At 42.7% G+C, this 16,596-nt stretch overlaps 1 protein-coding gene across 1 annotated transcript in view; it reads right to left on the reverse strand.

Moving 5' to 3' along the window:
* Nucleotides 1-1,674: 1,674 nt before the first annotated feature.
* cass (apoptosis inhibitor cassowary) overlaps nucleotides 1,675-16,596 on the reverse strand; it is a 28,073-nt gene continuing 13,151 nt past the window's right edge. The window contains exons 6-10 of the mRNA XM_076177724.1: nucleotides 13,110-13,292; nucleotides 12,673-12,845; nucleotides 12,295-12,475; nucleotides 11,889-12,066; nucleotides 1,675-6,308 (exon numbers count right to left, since the gene is read on the reverse strand). Coding sequence (XP_076033839.1) covers nucleotides 6,160-6,308; nucleotides 11,889-12,066; nucleotides 12,295-12,475; nucleotides 12,673-12,845; nucleotides 13,110-13,292 — 864 coding nt within the window. The 3' untranslated portion in view covers nucleotides 1,675-6,159. The remainder of the gene's footprint in view (nucleotides 6,309-11,888; nucleotides 12,067-12,294; nucleotides 12,476-12,672; nucleotides 12,846-13,109; nucleotides 13,293-16,596) is intronic.

The following is a 16,596-nucleotide window of genomic DNA, read 5'->3' on the forward strand; positions in this document are numbered from 1 at the left end:
AGTGCAGAGAATTACCAAATCAAAGGATGTTGAACATTGGCTGGTTGATGAAGACTCTGGATACCAGAATACAACTAAAGCATTGTGATGAGTGCTGAAAAAACTAATGATGATAACCATGATAATGGTGAAACCAATGAGCCAACATCCCTTTGAACAGCAAAACAAAAAATTATCACACAAATTGCAGTGATTCAACATGCAAGGACAATTACTATTACCAACAACAAAGAGTGGACAATTCAAGCACTGAAAAACTGGACAACAAACCAAGAATGGATATCCTTTTTAATCATTTTTATTCCTCAATACCTATCCTTTGATCCTTGAATTTATATTTAATCAGAAAAACCCAGAACCTTGGATTATGTTGGCTGAGAAGCAAAAAGAATCTTCACAATGTCGCTTGCCTTATTTCCTGTGAATCTTGATGTTCACCATTGTGTGTGCCATCATGGTCAATCAACCAACCCATAAATTAATGATCGATGAATTTAGGCTGCCCGCATAGTCCAGACAAGCAAGAGTGCTATCCCTCCTCTAATCTGTACAAACAATTCCTATTTGGCAAGGTGCTTATTTCTGCAAGATAAGATTAACCCCCTGAAAATATAGCAATCATATCTCCCTTAAGCTTGATTTAAAATCACATCAATGCTCACATCTGCTGAGAGGTGCATCCCAGACCAAGATGGTGGCGTTCATGGAATCTGAACATTCTAAATGGAGACAAGTTTCTCTGATGTTGCAGGACCACCACATGTAGGCTTATACCACTGGTTCCGATATGTGTATATATATATATTTACATACATGCATACACACATACATATACATATCTACACACATGCACACATACACACACTCGACAATGGGTAACACACTTCCAGTGTCATGCAATGGAATGACCCAGACTCGAAACTAAATTGATGCTGCTAATCCATATGAATAGTGACAAAGGTTTGCTTTCTTGAAATGATAAGACCAAACAACGAACTTGAGCCTTGCACACGTGTACACCTGCGCACACACCCACAATGGGAATACAAGATTATCTCCATGCAAAACTGCACCACTTAGAACTGGAAGACTGTAAAAATGTGATTATGGAATTTCAGTTATCAGGAAAAAGTTGGTTGTACTGGAAGCATAAATAGAGATTACTTCAGGAAAGGCAGCACAACACAGTAACAAGTTTCAATGAAAACAAATATAAATTGGTTACTATTGAACTGGATAGGTACATTGTAGAAAGTATGGTGACCCTGAAACAAACTTATAAAATTCTCAAATAACTTGTTTGATACAAAAACTGGGCCCTGAGGGAATGGACTGCAAAGTAAAGAAACTGGTTAACATTTAATAAATTTACCCTCACACATATTGTAGCTAAGTGGCAAATTAGCTGCTGTCATTACATCTTCCAATCCTCTGTAGCAGCAGACATCAAAGGTGCAGCAGACTAACACTGCATTTGAGTGCTAGCTAACACCTAAGACGATCAAGTTGATTAAACTGGTTTTGCACATCATGCACAACCTTCATTCTAATAGACAGCATACCACATATGCTTAACATCATCCATACAACCTTACCAAACCAAATTAAACCACCATGGTGAGGTACCAAAGCTGTATTGTCCCTCTGGGGATACATCAGTGGTCCAACAGTTGATTTTTTTTTTTTCCCACTTTTAATTAAGAGTTCAGTCAGGCTAGGAAAGGGGATGAGGGGTGGTGCTGAAAATGGAAGAGTAGCAATAAAGATCATGTGGCTAGAAAAATGAGGAAACAGATAACAAAATAATCTATTGCCTCAAGTTACTGACCAGAAACCTGCAGCTCCACAATCAACAAAGGTTCTTGAGCAATCATATACATCTCTGTTGGAGGAACCATTGAGTGTTGTATTAGTGTGTTAGTCAAGGTTTGGTTTACCACCACTTCTATCCTTATGGACATTATCCCACTGCCACCATGCCATTTTATGATTTTCTGTATTTGTTTGAGTCTCCTTGGTAGGAAATAGGAAGCAAGTGATTGGATGTTAGCTCTCTTGTGAAGAAATGGAGTCAAGATACATGGAGATATTGGGTCCAGTCCAGAGATGAAGTGCCAACCTCTAAGGGCTGCATCTTTGAATGGAGGAGTACAATGACAGGATTTAAGAATGAGCAATGGGAAGATGATTATCTCCAAAATCCATCTTAAAGGACCATTATGAGCAGGTATCACTCAGTTCCCCCTCACCCCAAAAATAAATAAATAAAATAGTTCTAATATGTTTCAATTCAGTTCTTCAGGTTTTGAAGCAACACCCAAACACTCTTGCATGCATTTCACATTACTTTCTCATTAAACACATATTTACATTTGCATTCTCATTTAAATATACACCAAATGCACAAGGTATCTCCTTTCTCTTAATCTTGCCTCACTCGTATGCATTCCTTTTTATACCATGCAGATTAAATTTCATCCACATACTTTTTTGAACACCCAACACTTGCCCACACTTCCAAGCTACACATCCAACAAAATCATATCCCTACTGCCTATCTTCACAATCTTCAATTCCATCTAGATATTAGTCCTTGGACCAGGTTCAAGACCTCCATCAACTTAAAACTGTTTTATCTTCCTCTTTTTTTAAACAGTGGGCAACCCCCCAACCCCAACTCCTTGACATTGAAATGGGCCTCACACAAATTCAACACACTGTAGGACTAAAGAGGAATGCAGGAGAGGAGTGGTGGAGAGGAGAGAAAAGGTGTGAAAGGGATGGGTAAAATAATACAGGGAGTGGAAGAGGTGGGGGATAGGGATGAAGATGGAGGATGAGTAGAGAGAGAGAGGAGGGTGGTGAGACAAATAAAGATTGGGAGTACTTTGATTTTCATCACCAATAACAACTGCTCCCATCACGGGGGAAGAATGGAGGTTGGTAGAATGAAGCAGAGGAGGAAATATGGAGTAGTAGTGGGAACGGGATCATGGAGGATGGGGAGGAGTGGGAAAGAGGTGGTACATGATGATGGAAAGGAAGGATTAGGAGGTACAGAAGGGAGGAAGAATGTAGCTATAAAGAATAAGGAGGAATGAGAAGAGAGGATGGAGAGGAAGAATAAAGGACAGGAATGACAGGATGGAGGATAACAAAGAGGGGTAGGGAGAGCATGAGGACCTGGGACCTGAGATGGGGTACTGGAAGAGAGGAAAAGGAGAAGGTAGTGGGTGTGGAAAAGGATGAAGAGGGAGAAGGGAAGGATGGAAAGGCAGTGGGAGAAGGGGAAAAATGGGGAGGTGGGGGATGGGAAACTGGAGGCAGGAAAGGAAGGGAAATAGGTAGGAGAGTGGAAAAGGAAGGGAAGGAAAGAGAGTGAGAAAGGGAATTAAAGGAAGGGTAGGAAAGAGGGTGAGAAAGGAAATGAAAGGACGGGGAGGAAAGAGGGTGAGAAAGGAAAAGATAAAGAAGGGAGATATAGGAGGGAGAGGGAGAGAAAAGGGAAGAGGGAAGGAGGTGTAGAGGGAGAAGAGAGAGAAGGGAGCAGCAACATGAGAATGGGGAGGGAACAAGACAGGGCTACATGGGGATGTGGGCCACAAGAGGGGCAAAAGGGCAAGAAGGGCAAGGAAGAAGGAAGGAAGGAAGGAAGGAAGGAAGAAAGAAAAAAAAAAAAAAGGGGGGGGGAGAGAGAGAGGAAAGAGAGAATTGGTGGAAGAGGATAACATGAAAGGGAAAAGGTGGAAAGAAAGAAGAAATGGGGAGAGACTGCAGGGGAGCTGTAAGAGTGAGGAGGAGAACATGAGGAGGAAAAGATGGAGAGAGAGAAATAAAGGGGAGAGACTGCAGGGGAGCTGTATGAATGAGCATGTGAACGAGAGTGTGTGTGTGTATTTGTCAGTGTTGCACTTTTATTTTGTCACCAGTAACAACTTCTACCCCTGGGGATATCTCACCTAAGATGTGGAGTTGCAATGGTAAGGGAGAGGAAACAGGAAGGCTGGCAGAAAGACTGGAGGGGATGACAGGAAGGTGAATAGATAGGACAGGAATGGATGAGATAAGAAAAGAAGGGAAAAGGAAACAGAAGAGTGAGGGAAGAAGGGAAGAAACAAGTCAGAAGAGGGAGACCCATCTGTTGCTCCAGGTCTCTCCTGCAGAGGACCCACAGTTCTCAAGCAACCTCCACCAACAGGTGTGGCCCCACAAGAAAAGGGTGTGGGGGTGGAAGGGAAGTCATAACAATGGTACTTTAGAGTTTCAATGATTGGAAATCCACAGTAGTTATCAACAGTTCTATGGGCATCCCATAGAACTTTAGGAATACAAACTGTAATGATATATTAGTGTCCATGGACGTGCTTATACTCCAGCAGTAGGAAGAAGTGGTGAGCAGTTGCTACTTGTGATCTCTTACATAACCAAGTGTTGTCAATCTTGATAGAAGTAGTGTGGGTCTGATCCAGCTCCTCAACCTCAAGACAAAAGGCGAGTGCTGACACGATATAAATACAAATAGTGGGGGAGATCATTCTCTCCATGTCTATGTAATAGGATTACAATGTATGGACTCATTATCCCCAAGAGGACAAGGAAGGAGGGGAAGAAAGAAAAGAAAGAAGAAAAGTGGGAGGGAAAAGAAGTGAAGGAGTTGTGGGAAAATGTGAAGTGAGAAGGAAGAAACAGAGAGGGATGCAAAGTGAGTAAGACAGGGAAAAAGGCTGCAACAAGTTTGCAGTCTCCTAAAAGACACACACACACACACACACACACACACACATATATGATCACAATGTATATATATATGGTATATGTACATGGGTATACATTTATATATATACAAAATTGAACAATTTACAAGGCAACACCTTAATATTCAAAGATCACCTGAAATTTAACAAGACATGGTCATTTGATTTGCAGCATTCCTCTCCATGTAACACTGGGGGAGAAACAGATTGTTAATTATGAAACAATTTAGTATACTTGAAGAAACAGCTTGACACCCTACACCTTCCTTGCATTCAGCACTATGCCTGACCAAGAAAGTATATCAAATGCTCATTCTCAAGATACCGCAACATAAGAGCTGTCACACCTTTCCTCTCTGGAACAAAAAATAAATAAACAAAAGTAAAATAACAATAATAATAAAAAAAATAATAAAAAATGTATAAAAAAATTCAAATATTCCTGAGGAAGAAGAAAAAACGTGTCAAATGATCTGGCTGTAACTTGAAGCAGTATGTGATAAATTTCTATGTGACTCTTAGTCACTTGTATAACTCCCACCCCACCCCAACCCGAAGCTGGCAGGGCCCGCCACATTACGTCACACACATTACCTCATAGTCTCCTCAGCCACCATGGATAACGTCCTCCGGGCTAGCCATCTTCTTCCCCTGGATGCAGTAGGAGTACTGTATATGAATCCCCTGGCCTAATGTTCAAGAAGGGTCTTTGAATCAACACAGCAAACTCAAGGTAGTCAAAGCTATGATAGCTACACTCTATGCCCAGAGGCAATCGAAGATGCAATAAGGCTTCATAATGTCTCTAATCAAAACTACAACCAACTTCCTGACAGATTAAACTTTTAGACTGCAAGGGTAGTCTACTGTTTTGTCTATATGATTAAGCTGACCTTGCTAATTCTTATACACATAAATAAGGAGCAACTTTAACAAAGCCACTTACAATTTTGTACTGCACAAGTTTACACAAGAAATAACACTTGGCATTATCAAACATAAAAAACTACGAATGCTAACTTATTAGCAGCAGCATTCATTTAATAAACACTCCACAATCCTTAAAATAGAATATTACAAAAAACAATGACAGGTGTAAGAATACATCTCTTGGTAAAGCAAGATCACTTAAGGCTTGAATACATCATCCAACTCCAACACAATTTTTCATTGAAAAGAATGTCTGAATGCAACTGCTGACCCTAGATCCATATTGCAGTAGGAATTTAGAGAGCCCACAGTACAGCTTCTCTCCATAGCCTAATGTACACCAAGAGTACTGGGATACAATAACAGCTACACCAAATACATTTTTTTTCTCCTTGGAATCTGAACAAATCTTGTTCATGAATAAACAGATAAAATTTGTTGGTTGTGTATACACTCAAGTGGTTAAGATAATCGTTCAGTAACGTCTGAAGCCTCGTCCTCCTCTAAAACCACCCCGATTGCCACGGAATCCACCACGACCAAAACCTCCAAATCCTCCAAAACCACCTCTGCCAAAACCTCGACCTCGTCCACCACCACGGGCACCTCGGAAACCACCGACAGCTGAAATGTCAAATACAAAAAACATTTTAATACATTAGTTTGCCCTCCTGTAATGCTCCATTCTAGTACCACTTCTCAACACATACATATATACATATACCAAAGGCTTTTACAAGGGGGGTAGCCCAAAAGAAAAAGGCATAGAAACCACTCCCACTCATTCCATTCCCTACATATTCCACTCCCCTCCCTCTTATCTTGGCACCTCCTGGATGATGGGTCATCCCTGTATCATGTCCACCGCCCTGGGTCAGAAGCAGTGTCGCAAGAGACAGCACATCCACAGCGAGCCCACTTCATAAATTCGGTGACCCCCACTCTTTGTCCCCTCATGAAGAATAGGAGAAGACAGGGAGAAATCCCTTCGGGCTACATCAATTTTTTTTCTCATACATACTTCCTCACCCCCCATCCACTCACTCTCATGCATCACAGCATCATCCATACACAACCCTTCTCCATTTACCCCTATCTTCTGTCCTCTCCTGTCCTTCCTAAACAGACATTCCTCTCTTTTGTAATGCCCCTTTCACCCCATCCATCCACCTCATCCTAGGACGCCACCCCTCATATTCACTCCTTCCGCCTCTGCCTTCCAAACCTCTTTTACTAATATTTCTTCACTCACTATTTCCATGAGTCCAAACCATCCTAATACTCTTTCATCAACCCTATCTCCCAGCTCCCTTTCCACCCCTGTCCTCCTCCTTACTTCTCACACTATCTAGCCTTGTAGCCCCTATCATACTTCTCAGACATTTCATCTCAAACACATTCAAACTCCTTCTCTCTTCCTCTCTTATGTTCCATGTTTCTGCCCCATACAGTGCTGTTGGCACAATCACTCCTTCATATAACCTCCTCTTAGCATCCATTCCCAGATGTCTATTTCTCATTACACTTTTTAATCCACCAAGGCATTTACTCGCTTCTCTCAATCTACATTCTACCTCCACCCCCACTCCTCCCTTTCCTGCCACATTCACACCCAAGTATCTAAAACTATCCACTTCCTCCAGTCTCTCACCCAAGTATCTAAAACTATCCATTTCCTCCAGTCTCTCACCCTTAATGCTTCCAGCCTACTGTCACTCTCTCCCCTTGTACATTTCATCACCTTACTTTTGCCTACATTTATCTTCAGCTTCCTTCTTTCACACACCTTCTCAAACTCTGTCACAAACTTCCTCAATCCCTCCTCTGATCCTGCTACAAGCGCAGTGTCGTCAGCAAACAACAACTGGCTTATTTCCCACTTTTCTACATTTTCTTTAACCACTTCCATACGGTGACGCCTACGTAGGCATCATGAGGAGCAAGTGGGCATGCGATGATGCCGACGCCGGCATCTTGATTATATTTATTGTAGTCGTACCTACGTAACCTCCATCCTCTCTAAACTGGCTTCATCATATTTTCTATGCTTATCAAAATTCACGGGTGAAAGAGAATGAACGATTGAGCACTGACTTTATTTTTTATAATGCGATTATTATGACGCAACATCGCACGTCGGGCAGCTAATGCTGCCAGACGTGCGATGTGCCCCGGAGTGAAGAGGTCAACTATCTCCAACCCCTGACCCACTACCCTTGCATTCAATTCTTGCACCACCCCATCCATGTATAGACTGAACAGCCAGGGCGACATAACACATCCCTGACGAAGTCCCACCATTATTTCAAACCATTCACTCTCTCCATTTCCAACCCTAACACAAGCTCAATACATACATACATACATACATATACCAAGGCTTTTTCCCCCTTACTAGGGAGGTAGCCAAAAAGGAAAAGGCATAAAATCATTTCCACCCATTCCATCCCTGAAAACACTCCACACCCCTCCACCCTCCCTCCCATCTTAGCACCTCCTACATGACGGGTCATCCCTGCACCCTGTCCACTGCCCTGGGTCAGAAGCAGTGTCGCAAGACACAGCACATCCACAGCAAGGCCGCTTCATTAAATCGGCGACCCCCCCCTCTCCGTCCCCCCATATAAAGGAGAGGACGGGGAGAAATCCCTTCGGGCTGCGTCAAAATTTTTCTCACACACACTACCTCACCCCCCATTCCACCTCATGCATCACAACATCTTCCATATACAACCATTCTCCATTCACCCCTGTCTTCTGTCCTTCCTCAACAGACACTCCCCTCTTCCCCAAAGCCCCCTTCACCCCATCCATCCATCTCATCCTAGGACGTCCCCTCATTTTCACTCCCTCCACATCTGCCTTCCATACCTCCTTTACTAGTCTTTCTTCACTCATTCTTTCCATGTGTCCAAACCATCCTAATACTCTTTCATCAATCCTATCTCCCAACTCCCTTTCCACCCGTTCTCCTTCTCACCTCCTCATTTCTCACTCTATCTAGCCTAGTAACTCCCATCATACTTCTCAGACACTTCATCTCAAACACATTCAAGCTCCTTCTCTCTTCCTCTCTTATGTTCCATGTTTCTGCCCCATACAGTGCCGTTGGCACAATCGCTCCTTCATACAGTCTCCTCTTAGCATCCATACCCAAATTTCTATTCTTCATTACACTTTTTAATCCACCAAGGCATTTACTCGCTTCTCTCAATCTACATTCTACCTCCACCTTTACTCCACCTTTTCCTGCCACATTTGCACCCAAGTATATAAAACTATCCACAGTTGCTCTCCCTTAATGCTCGCTTCCACATTACTGCCACTTACACCCCTTGTACATCTCATCACCTTACTTTTACCCACATTTATCTTCAGCTTTCTTCTATCACACACTCCCAAACTCTGTCACCAACTTCCTCAAGCTCTAATACTCTCATAATAACTCTTGACTGCTCTTAACAGCTTTCCTCCTATCCCATATAGGCAGTACCTCCCACAGTGCCTTCCTGTCTACCCTGTCGTAAGCCTTTTCCATATCTATAAAAGCCAAAAAAAAAAAATCCTTACCTTTTCCTATAGCTTTCTCGCACATCTGTCTTACCACAAAAATCTGATCTACACAACCCTTACCTGTCCTAAAACCACACTCTTCTTCACCAATTACACCCTCTGTTCCTCTCCTAATCCTCTCAGGACCCTCTCATAAGCCTTCCCAATTACACTCAACAAGCTGATCCCCTCTGAAACTACAACACTCACACTTGTCTGCCTTTCCCTTGTAAAGCGGAACAACACACGACACTCCTCCAGCACTCTACCTTCTCTTAAACAAACATTAAATAACATCACCAGCCAGTCCACCATAACTGTACCTCCATTCTTCATTCTGTATATCCATCTAACCCAGGTGCCTTACCTGCTCTCATCATCTTAACAGCTGCTTTCACTTCACCTTTCCCTATTTATCCTCCATTTTCCTCACTCATTTTCTTAGTGCTTTCCACCTTTTCCTCCCTCACATTTAGCAACTCCCTAAAATACTCTGCCCACCTTCCTCTCACTGCCTTCTCTTCCATTATCATCTCTCCATCTGCACCTTTTACCTTTTCTTCTCTACCAATTCGCCTCCTCTTCCTCTTTTAATTTCTTTCCAAAACATCTTTTTATCACTTTCAACATTTTCTGTCATACTCTTACACCATTTCACATCTGCTCTCCTCTTTGCTTCCTTTATCTTATGCTTAACTTCCCTTCTCTTTATTTTGTACCTCTCATACCATTCCCTCGTCCTAATTTGTAGCCAATCTATGAATCCCTGTTTCTTAGCTTCCTCAGCCCACCACTCACTACCCTTCCTTCTATTTCCTCCCACCCTCCTTGTTCCACACACCATCTTTGCACACCTTATGACTCCCTCCTTATACCATCCCCATTCCTCCTCCACTTCTAGTTCTACTCTATTCTTCACTCCCTCACACTCCTCTCTCAGCTTCTTATACTCCTTTTCTTTCTCATTTAAGCAGTTCACTCAAAGTACCTCCCTACCTTCTGCCCTTTTCCTCTTTCTCCACCTATTCTCCACTCTCAATTTACCTTCCACCAGAAAATTATCTGTAAATCCCCCACTCTCTCCCCTTAGAACATGTACATCCTTAACTCTTCCTACCATACTCTATTAACGCTATCAGCCACCCTTCTATCCACCACCCTCTCCCAAGTGTACTTCTGCTTGACTCTCTTCCTAAACACTGTATTTGCTATCATCAACTCTCTTTGAAGACTCATCTCCACCATCAACTCTCCACTATGACTTTTACCTGGAAATCCATACTTCCCAATCACTACATCTATTGGTTTGTTTCCTACCCAAGCATTAAGGTCTACCAATACAACTACTGACAAGATAAACACCATATGAGGACGGAGCCTTTATTTGTACGACGTTTCGCTTATTACAGCCTTTTCAAGTACAAGTTGAGATACAAATGCTTGAGATTAAATAAGGGGAAAGGAGGGAACGGGGAGAGAAAAGGGGGGGGGAAGGAAGAGGAGGAGGAGGAGGGGGGGGGGGATTGGACACTGGGAAAGGATGAGAATGCTGGCCCAAATGTCCGTGTCCAATCCCCCCCCCCTTCTCCTCCTCTTCCTTCCCCCCCCCCTCCTTTCCCCTTATTTAATCTCAAGCATTTGTATCTCAACTTGTACTTGAAAAAGCTGTAATAAGCGAAACGTCGTACAAATAAAGGCTCCGTCCTCATATGGTGTTTATCTCGTCAATCTTGTCGGCAAACTGCCACTTTTAAGCAATACAACTACATTGACATTTCTCCCTAATCCCTTTATGCACTCATTTATATCTACCCAAAAAGCCTCCCTTTCCTCTACGCTCTTTTCACTACCAGGTCCATGCACACTTACAAAAACCCACATCTCCCTTCCCACCTTCACCTTCAACCACATCAACATTGATGAAACCTCCTTCCACTCCACTACATGCTTACCTATCTCTTCACTTACTAGTATAGCCACCCCTTCTCTCCCTTGTCCCCTCTTCACTCCTGAGTACCTCCCAGCTACACTCCCAAACTCACATTCCCCCTTCCCTTTCATTTTAGTTTCACTCAAAGCCAGCACATCCATCTTTCTTCTCACAAGCATACTGCCTATCTCTTTCCTTTTACTCTCATCTGACATTAAAAGACCCAAACCTTAGGGTACTGGTTGGAAAACTCCTAGACCCTCTTATGCCTTTACTTTTTTTAACAATGTCCCCTTTGGGGATACAGGTAGTAGGACTCCTAATCCCATCCCCGTCCCGTTTTTTGTCGCCTCTTACGACTCAAGTGGAAAGACTTGGTGGTAGCATTCTCTTCCCCCACTACAGGGTAGGCAAAAAAAAAAAAGGAAATATTCAGAGAAATGGTACAGGACAGTAACAAGGGGTTGGGGGACAGCATAACAGAGGGACAGTCATATTGTAAAAGTGTCATTATTTCTCTATGAACAGAGTTTTCCTCTATCACAGACAAAATGATGTGTGACTCTGGTCCATAGGGGCGCCCCATATAGACCCTAAAGTATCAACTGCATGCTACTCTGCCACAATAACATACAGCCAATACCCCAGACGGGGAATGGTTTTATAAATTCTTTATTAACATGGCTTAACATCAACTTTATACAAAATGCCTGAATACTTACTATATTGGCCAGCCTGCTTGCTGAACTTGTCGCGAGGTGGTGCATATATCTGCCGTTCTCCTTTGTGGACTTTGTTTGGTGTAGAATCAAATGTAATTGGTGCATGACGTTTCTCTGCACTGCCATTGGTCTTGGGAGTGCTCGGTGTTACAGGCTTCCAAGATAAAGCAATAGTAGCCTGAAAAGATAAGGTATCAAATGAAAAACATTTTTCTTTCAAAAGTCCATGCATATCCCTACACTATCTGGGTAGGGTTGGGTGCCTGTTATCCTTAGGTAGATATCATAACACATGTATCCAAAGAACTCTTCACCCTATCCATCCATCTTTTCTTTGTCAGAATACAACTATGACTAGGTATTCTTTACCAAAATTCCTATGATATACAACCAAACATCTACAAACCTTGTATGCAGGGGGTTGGTGGAAAAGGTCCTTTATGAGTGTGTTGATATTAGCTGTTGTTTTAAGAGCAACTAGTTTGATTTTATTCTCCTCTGACTTGAGTTCTTCCCCCTTTTTACTAGCCAATGCTTCTCGTAGTCGTTTTTGATAAGCCTGTGATCCTCGTGCAAAGTACTGTAATCTGAGGAAGACAGAAAACAAATTGGCAACATTTATCAATAATATCAGACAAAAATATAGCAGAAATTGTCTAATTGACAAGTCAACCAGCTTTAAACACGAGGGTTCTTCAAAACCTAAACTACTGCAAATAAACATATCTTCTAACATTTATGGCACATTCCTCAGAATGCTGTCAACACCATGGACTGCAAATACCTTAGACGGAAATCCTTTAATCTGTTCTGATTTTCTGACAAGTATTCTGTACAGTGTTTCGCAAGCTGGTGGAAAATGTACAAGAGGCATTCCACTTGGGAAAACTCTAAATTCATTCCAGATTCCATAACTTCTGTGGCAGCATCACCATCAGGAGGAAGTGGCATAACCTCCTGCAAGAACAATTTTCTATAGTACAATACAATCAAACTCCTCTTCAAATTACTAAAATTGAAGAGTAGACAAAACTTCTAAATGCATCCCATTTTCATTATTAATATACACTAACATAGGCTGAGATAATTATAAAGGGACAATCTACCAAGAGAACAAAGTAGTATATGCACACAATCAGTCTTCTACAAACAATTGGTTCTTTTGCCAAATCTCTCCACTGAAACAGATCAAGAAGAGGAAAAGATAGCATAATTACTCACCAGTAATCGCACAAAGATGGTGTCCACTTTGTTCTCAATTTCTTCCAAATTACCAGCATGTGGCACAAGCTCAGCCATAATCTTGAGAATGTCTAAGGTCATGGAATTATCTCCAAGTTGATCAAGCATTGGCATAACCTCACGACACATGTATTCTACAAACTGGGTGGATCTCACCTGTGACTGAAAAATTTCCAAAAATTAGAATTAAACATTGTGCCTAAAATCCTTAAACCAATAAAAATACTAACACATTGGATTTCATATGCTTTCCCCATACAATTAGGCATTACCTACAAACTGAGCTGGCACACACACAGTATGCTGTGACATTGTCACCCAGTACCAAAAAGAATATAAAGAAAATTTAAAGAATCCAGACAGCAACCACAAAAATGGCCTTGTCATATAAAGAGACTAGCTAAATTGAAGTTACCAACTTTGGAACAAAGAAGAGAGGTGACTTACTGACCATTTTTAATCATGAAAGGTACAGAAATACTTGATCGAGGACTCACTAAATTGGAACAAGAGAAACACAAGAGGACATAAAAATATACATATACATACATATATATATATATATCAAAGGAATTTTCCCCCTTACATGGGGGTTAGCCAACAAGAAAAAGGCATAGACACCACTCCCACCCATTTCATCCCCTACATACTCCATTCCCCTCCCTCACTCTCATCCTGGCACCTCCTGGATGATGGGTCCCCTGCATCCTGTCCACTGCCCTGGGTCAGAAGCAGTGCCACAAGACACAGCACATCCACAGCAAGACCACTTCATTAATTTGGCGACCCCCACTCTCTGTCCCCTCATGAAGAAAAGGAGATGGGGAGAAATCCTTTCGGGTTACATCAAATTATTTCTCATACATACTTCCTCACCCACTCCCCCTCATGCATCACAGCATCATCCATACACAACTATTCTTCTCTTTCGTAATGCCCCTTTTACCCCATCCATCCATCTCATCCTAGGACGCCCCCTCATATTCATTCCTTCTACCTCTGTCTTCCAAACCTCTTTTACTAATATTTCTTCACTCATTCCTTCCATGTGTCCAAACCATCCTAATACTCTTTCATCAACCCTATTTCCGAACTCCCTTTCCACCCGTTTTCCTCCTCACCTCCTCATTTCTCATTCTATCTAGCCTATTAACCCCTATCATACTTCTCAGACATTTCATCTCAAACACATTCAAACTACTTCTCTCTTCCTCCTTCATATAACCTCCTCTTAGCATCCATTCCCAGATGTCTATTTCTCATTACACTTTTTAATCCACCAAGGCATTTACTCGCTTCTCTCAATCTGCATTCTACCTCCACCCCCACTCCTCCCTTTCCTACCACATTCGCACCCAAGTATCTAAAACTATCCACTTCCTCCAGTCTCTCTCCCTTTATGCTCACTTCCAGCCTGCTGTCACTCTCTCCCCTTGTACATCTCATCACCATACTTTTGCCTACATTTATCTTCAGCTTCCTTCTTTCACAAACATTCTTAAACTGTCACTAACTTCCTCAATCCCTCCTCTGATCCTGCTACAAGCGCAGTGTGTCAGCAAACAACAACTGGCTTATTTCCCACTTTTCTCCATTTTCTTTAACCATTTCCAACCCCTGACCCACTACCCTTGCATTCACCTCTCGCAACCCATCCATGTGTAGACTGAACAGCCTGGGCGACATAACACATCCCTGACGAAGTCCCACCTTTACTTCAAACCATTCACTCTCTCCATTTCTAATTCTAACACAAGCTCTTCTACTCTCGTAAAAACTCTTGACTGCTCTTAACAGCTTTCCTCCTATCCCATATATCTGCAATACCTCCCACAGTGCCTTCCTGTCTACTCTGTCATAAGCCTTTTCCAGATCCTTAAGTCCTGGCTGTGCAACTTATACATGGATGGGGTGGTGCGACAGGTAAATGCAAGGGTAGTGGGCAAGGGATTGGAGATGGTTAAAGAAAATGGAGAAAAGTGGGAGGTTGTTTGTTGCGGACGACAATGCGCTTGTGGCAGGATCGGAGGAGGGATTGAGGAAGTTGGTGACAGAGTTTGGGAGAGTATGTGATAGAAGAAAACTAAAGATAAATGTGGGTAAAAGTAAGGTGATGAGATGTACAAGGGGTGAAAGTGGCAGTAGACTGGAAGTGAGCATTAAGGGAGAGCGACTGGAGGAAGTGGATAGTTCTAGATACTTGGGTGCAAATGTGGCAGGAAAAGATGGAGTGAAGGTGGAGGTAGAATGTAGATTGAGAAAAGCGAGTAAATGCCTTGGTGGATTAAAGAGTGTAACGAGGAATAGACATTTGGGAATGGATGCTAAGAGGAGACTGTATGAAGGAGTGATTGTGCCAACAGCACTGTATGGGGCAGAAACATGGAACATAAGAGAGGAAGAGAGAAGGAGTTTGAATGTGTTTGAGATGAGGTGTCTGAGAAGTATGATGGGGGTTACTAGGCTAGATAGAGTGAGAAATGAGGGGGTGAGGAGGAGAACAGGGGTGGAAAAGGAGTTGGGAGATAGGGTTGATGAAAGAATATTAGGATGGTTTGGACACATGGAAAGAATGAGTGAAGAAAGATTAGTAAAAGAGGTATGGAAGGCAGATGTGGAGGGAGTGAACATGAGGGGACGTCGTAGGATGAGGTGAAGGGGGCTTTGGGGAAGAGGGGAATGTCTGGTGAGGAAGGACGGGGGAGGACAGAAGACAGGGGTAAATGGAGAATGGTTGTATATGGATGATGCTGTGATTGCACGAGGTGGAATGGGCGGGGTGGGTGGGGGGTGAGGTAGTATGTGTGAGCAAAATTTGGCACCGCCCGAAGGGATTTCTCCCTGTCCTCTCATTTTATGCAATGGGGGAACGCCGATTTAATGAAGAGGCCTTGCTGTGGATGTGCTTTGTCTTGCGACACTGCTTCTGACCCAGGGCAGTGGACAAGGTGCAGGGATGACCCATCATCCAGGAGGTTCTCAGATAAGAGGAGGGTGGAGGGGTGTGGAGTGTATTCAGGGATGGAATGGGTGGAAATGTTTTTACGTCTTTCCCTTTTTGGCTACCTCCCTTGTAAGGGGGAAAAAGCCTTGGTATATGTACGTATGTACAGAAGATTTAGAAATGGCTTAAGTCATGAACAACCACTTCAAGTCTGTTTTCACTAGAGAAAAAGTACAGCACTGGGACGAAGGAATTGAAGTGCAATCGCCCCCGATGAGGGAAATAACAATAATACAAAAATAAATAATGGATCAACTAGGTGCTGAGATAAGAGGGAGGGTGGTTTGGACACATGGACACATGCAAAGAATGAGTGAAGAAAGACTAGTAAAAGAGGTATGGAAGGCAGATGTGGAGGGAGTGAACATGAGGGGACGTCGTAGGATGAGGTGGTTGGAAGGGGTGAAGGGGGCTTTGGGGAAGAGGGGAATGTCTGTTGAGGAAGGACGGGAGAGGACAGAA

The sequence above is a fragment of the Oratosquilla oratoria genome, chromosome 41, assembly GCF_046742065.1.
Source record: "Oratosquilla oratoria isolate Oo_2021 chromosome 41, ASM4674206v1, whole genome shotgun sequence".
Classification (NCBI taxonomy): domain Eukaryota; kingdom Metazoa; phylum Arthropoda; class Malacostraca; order Stomatopoda; family Squillidae; genus Oratosquilla; species Oratosquilla oratoria.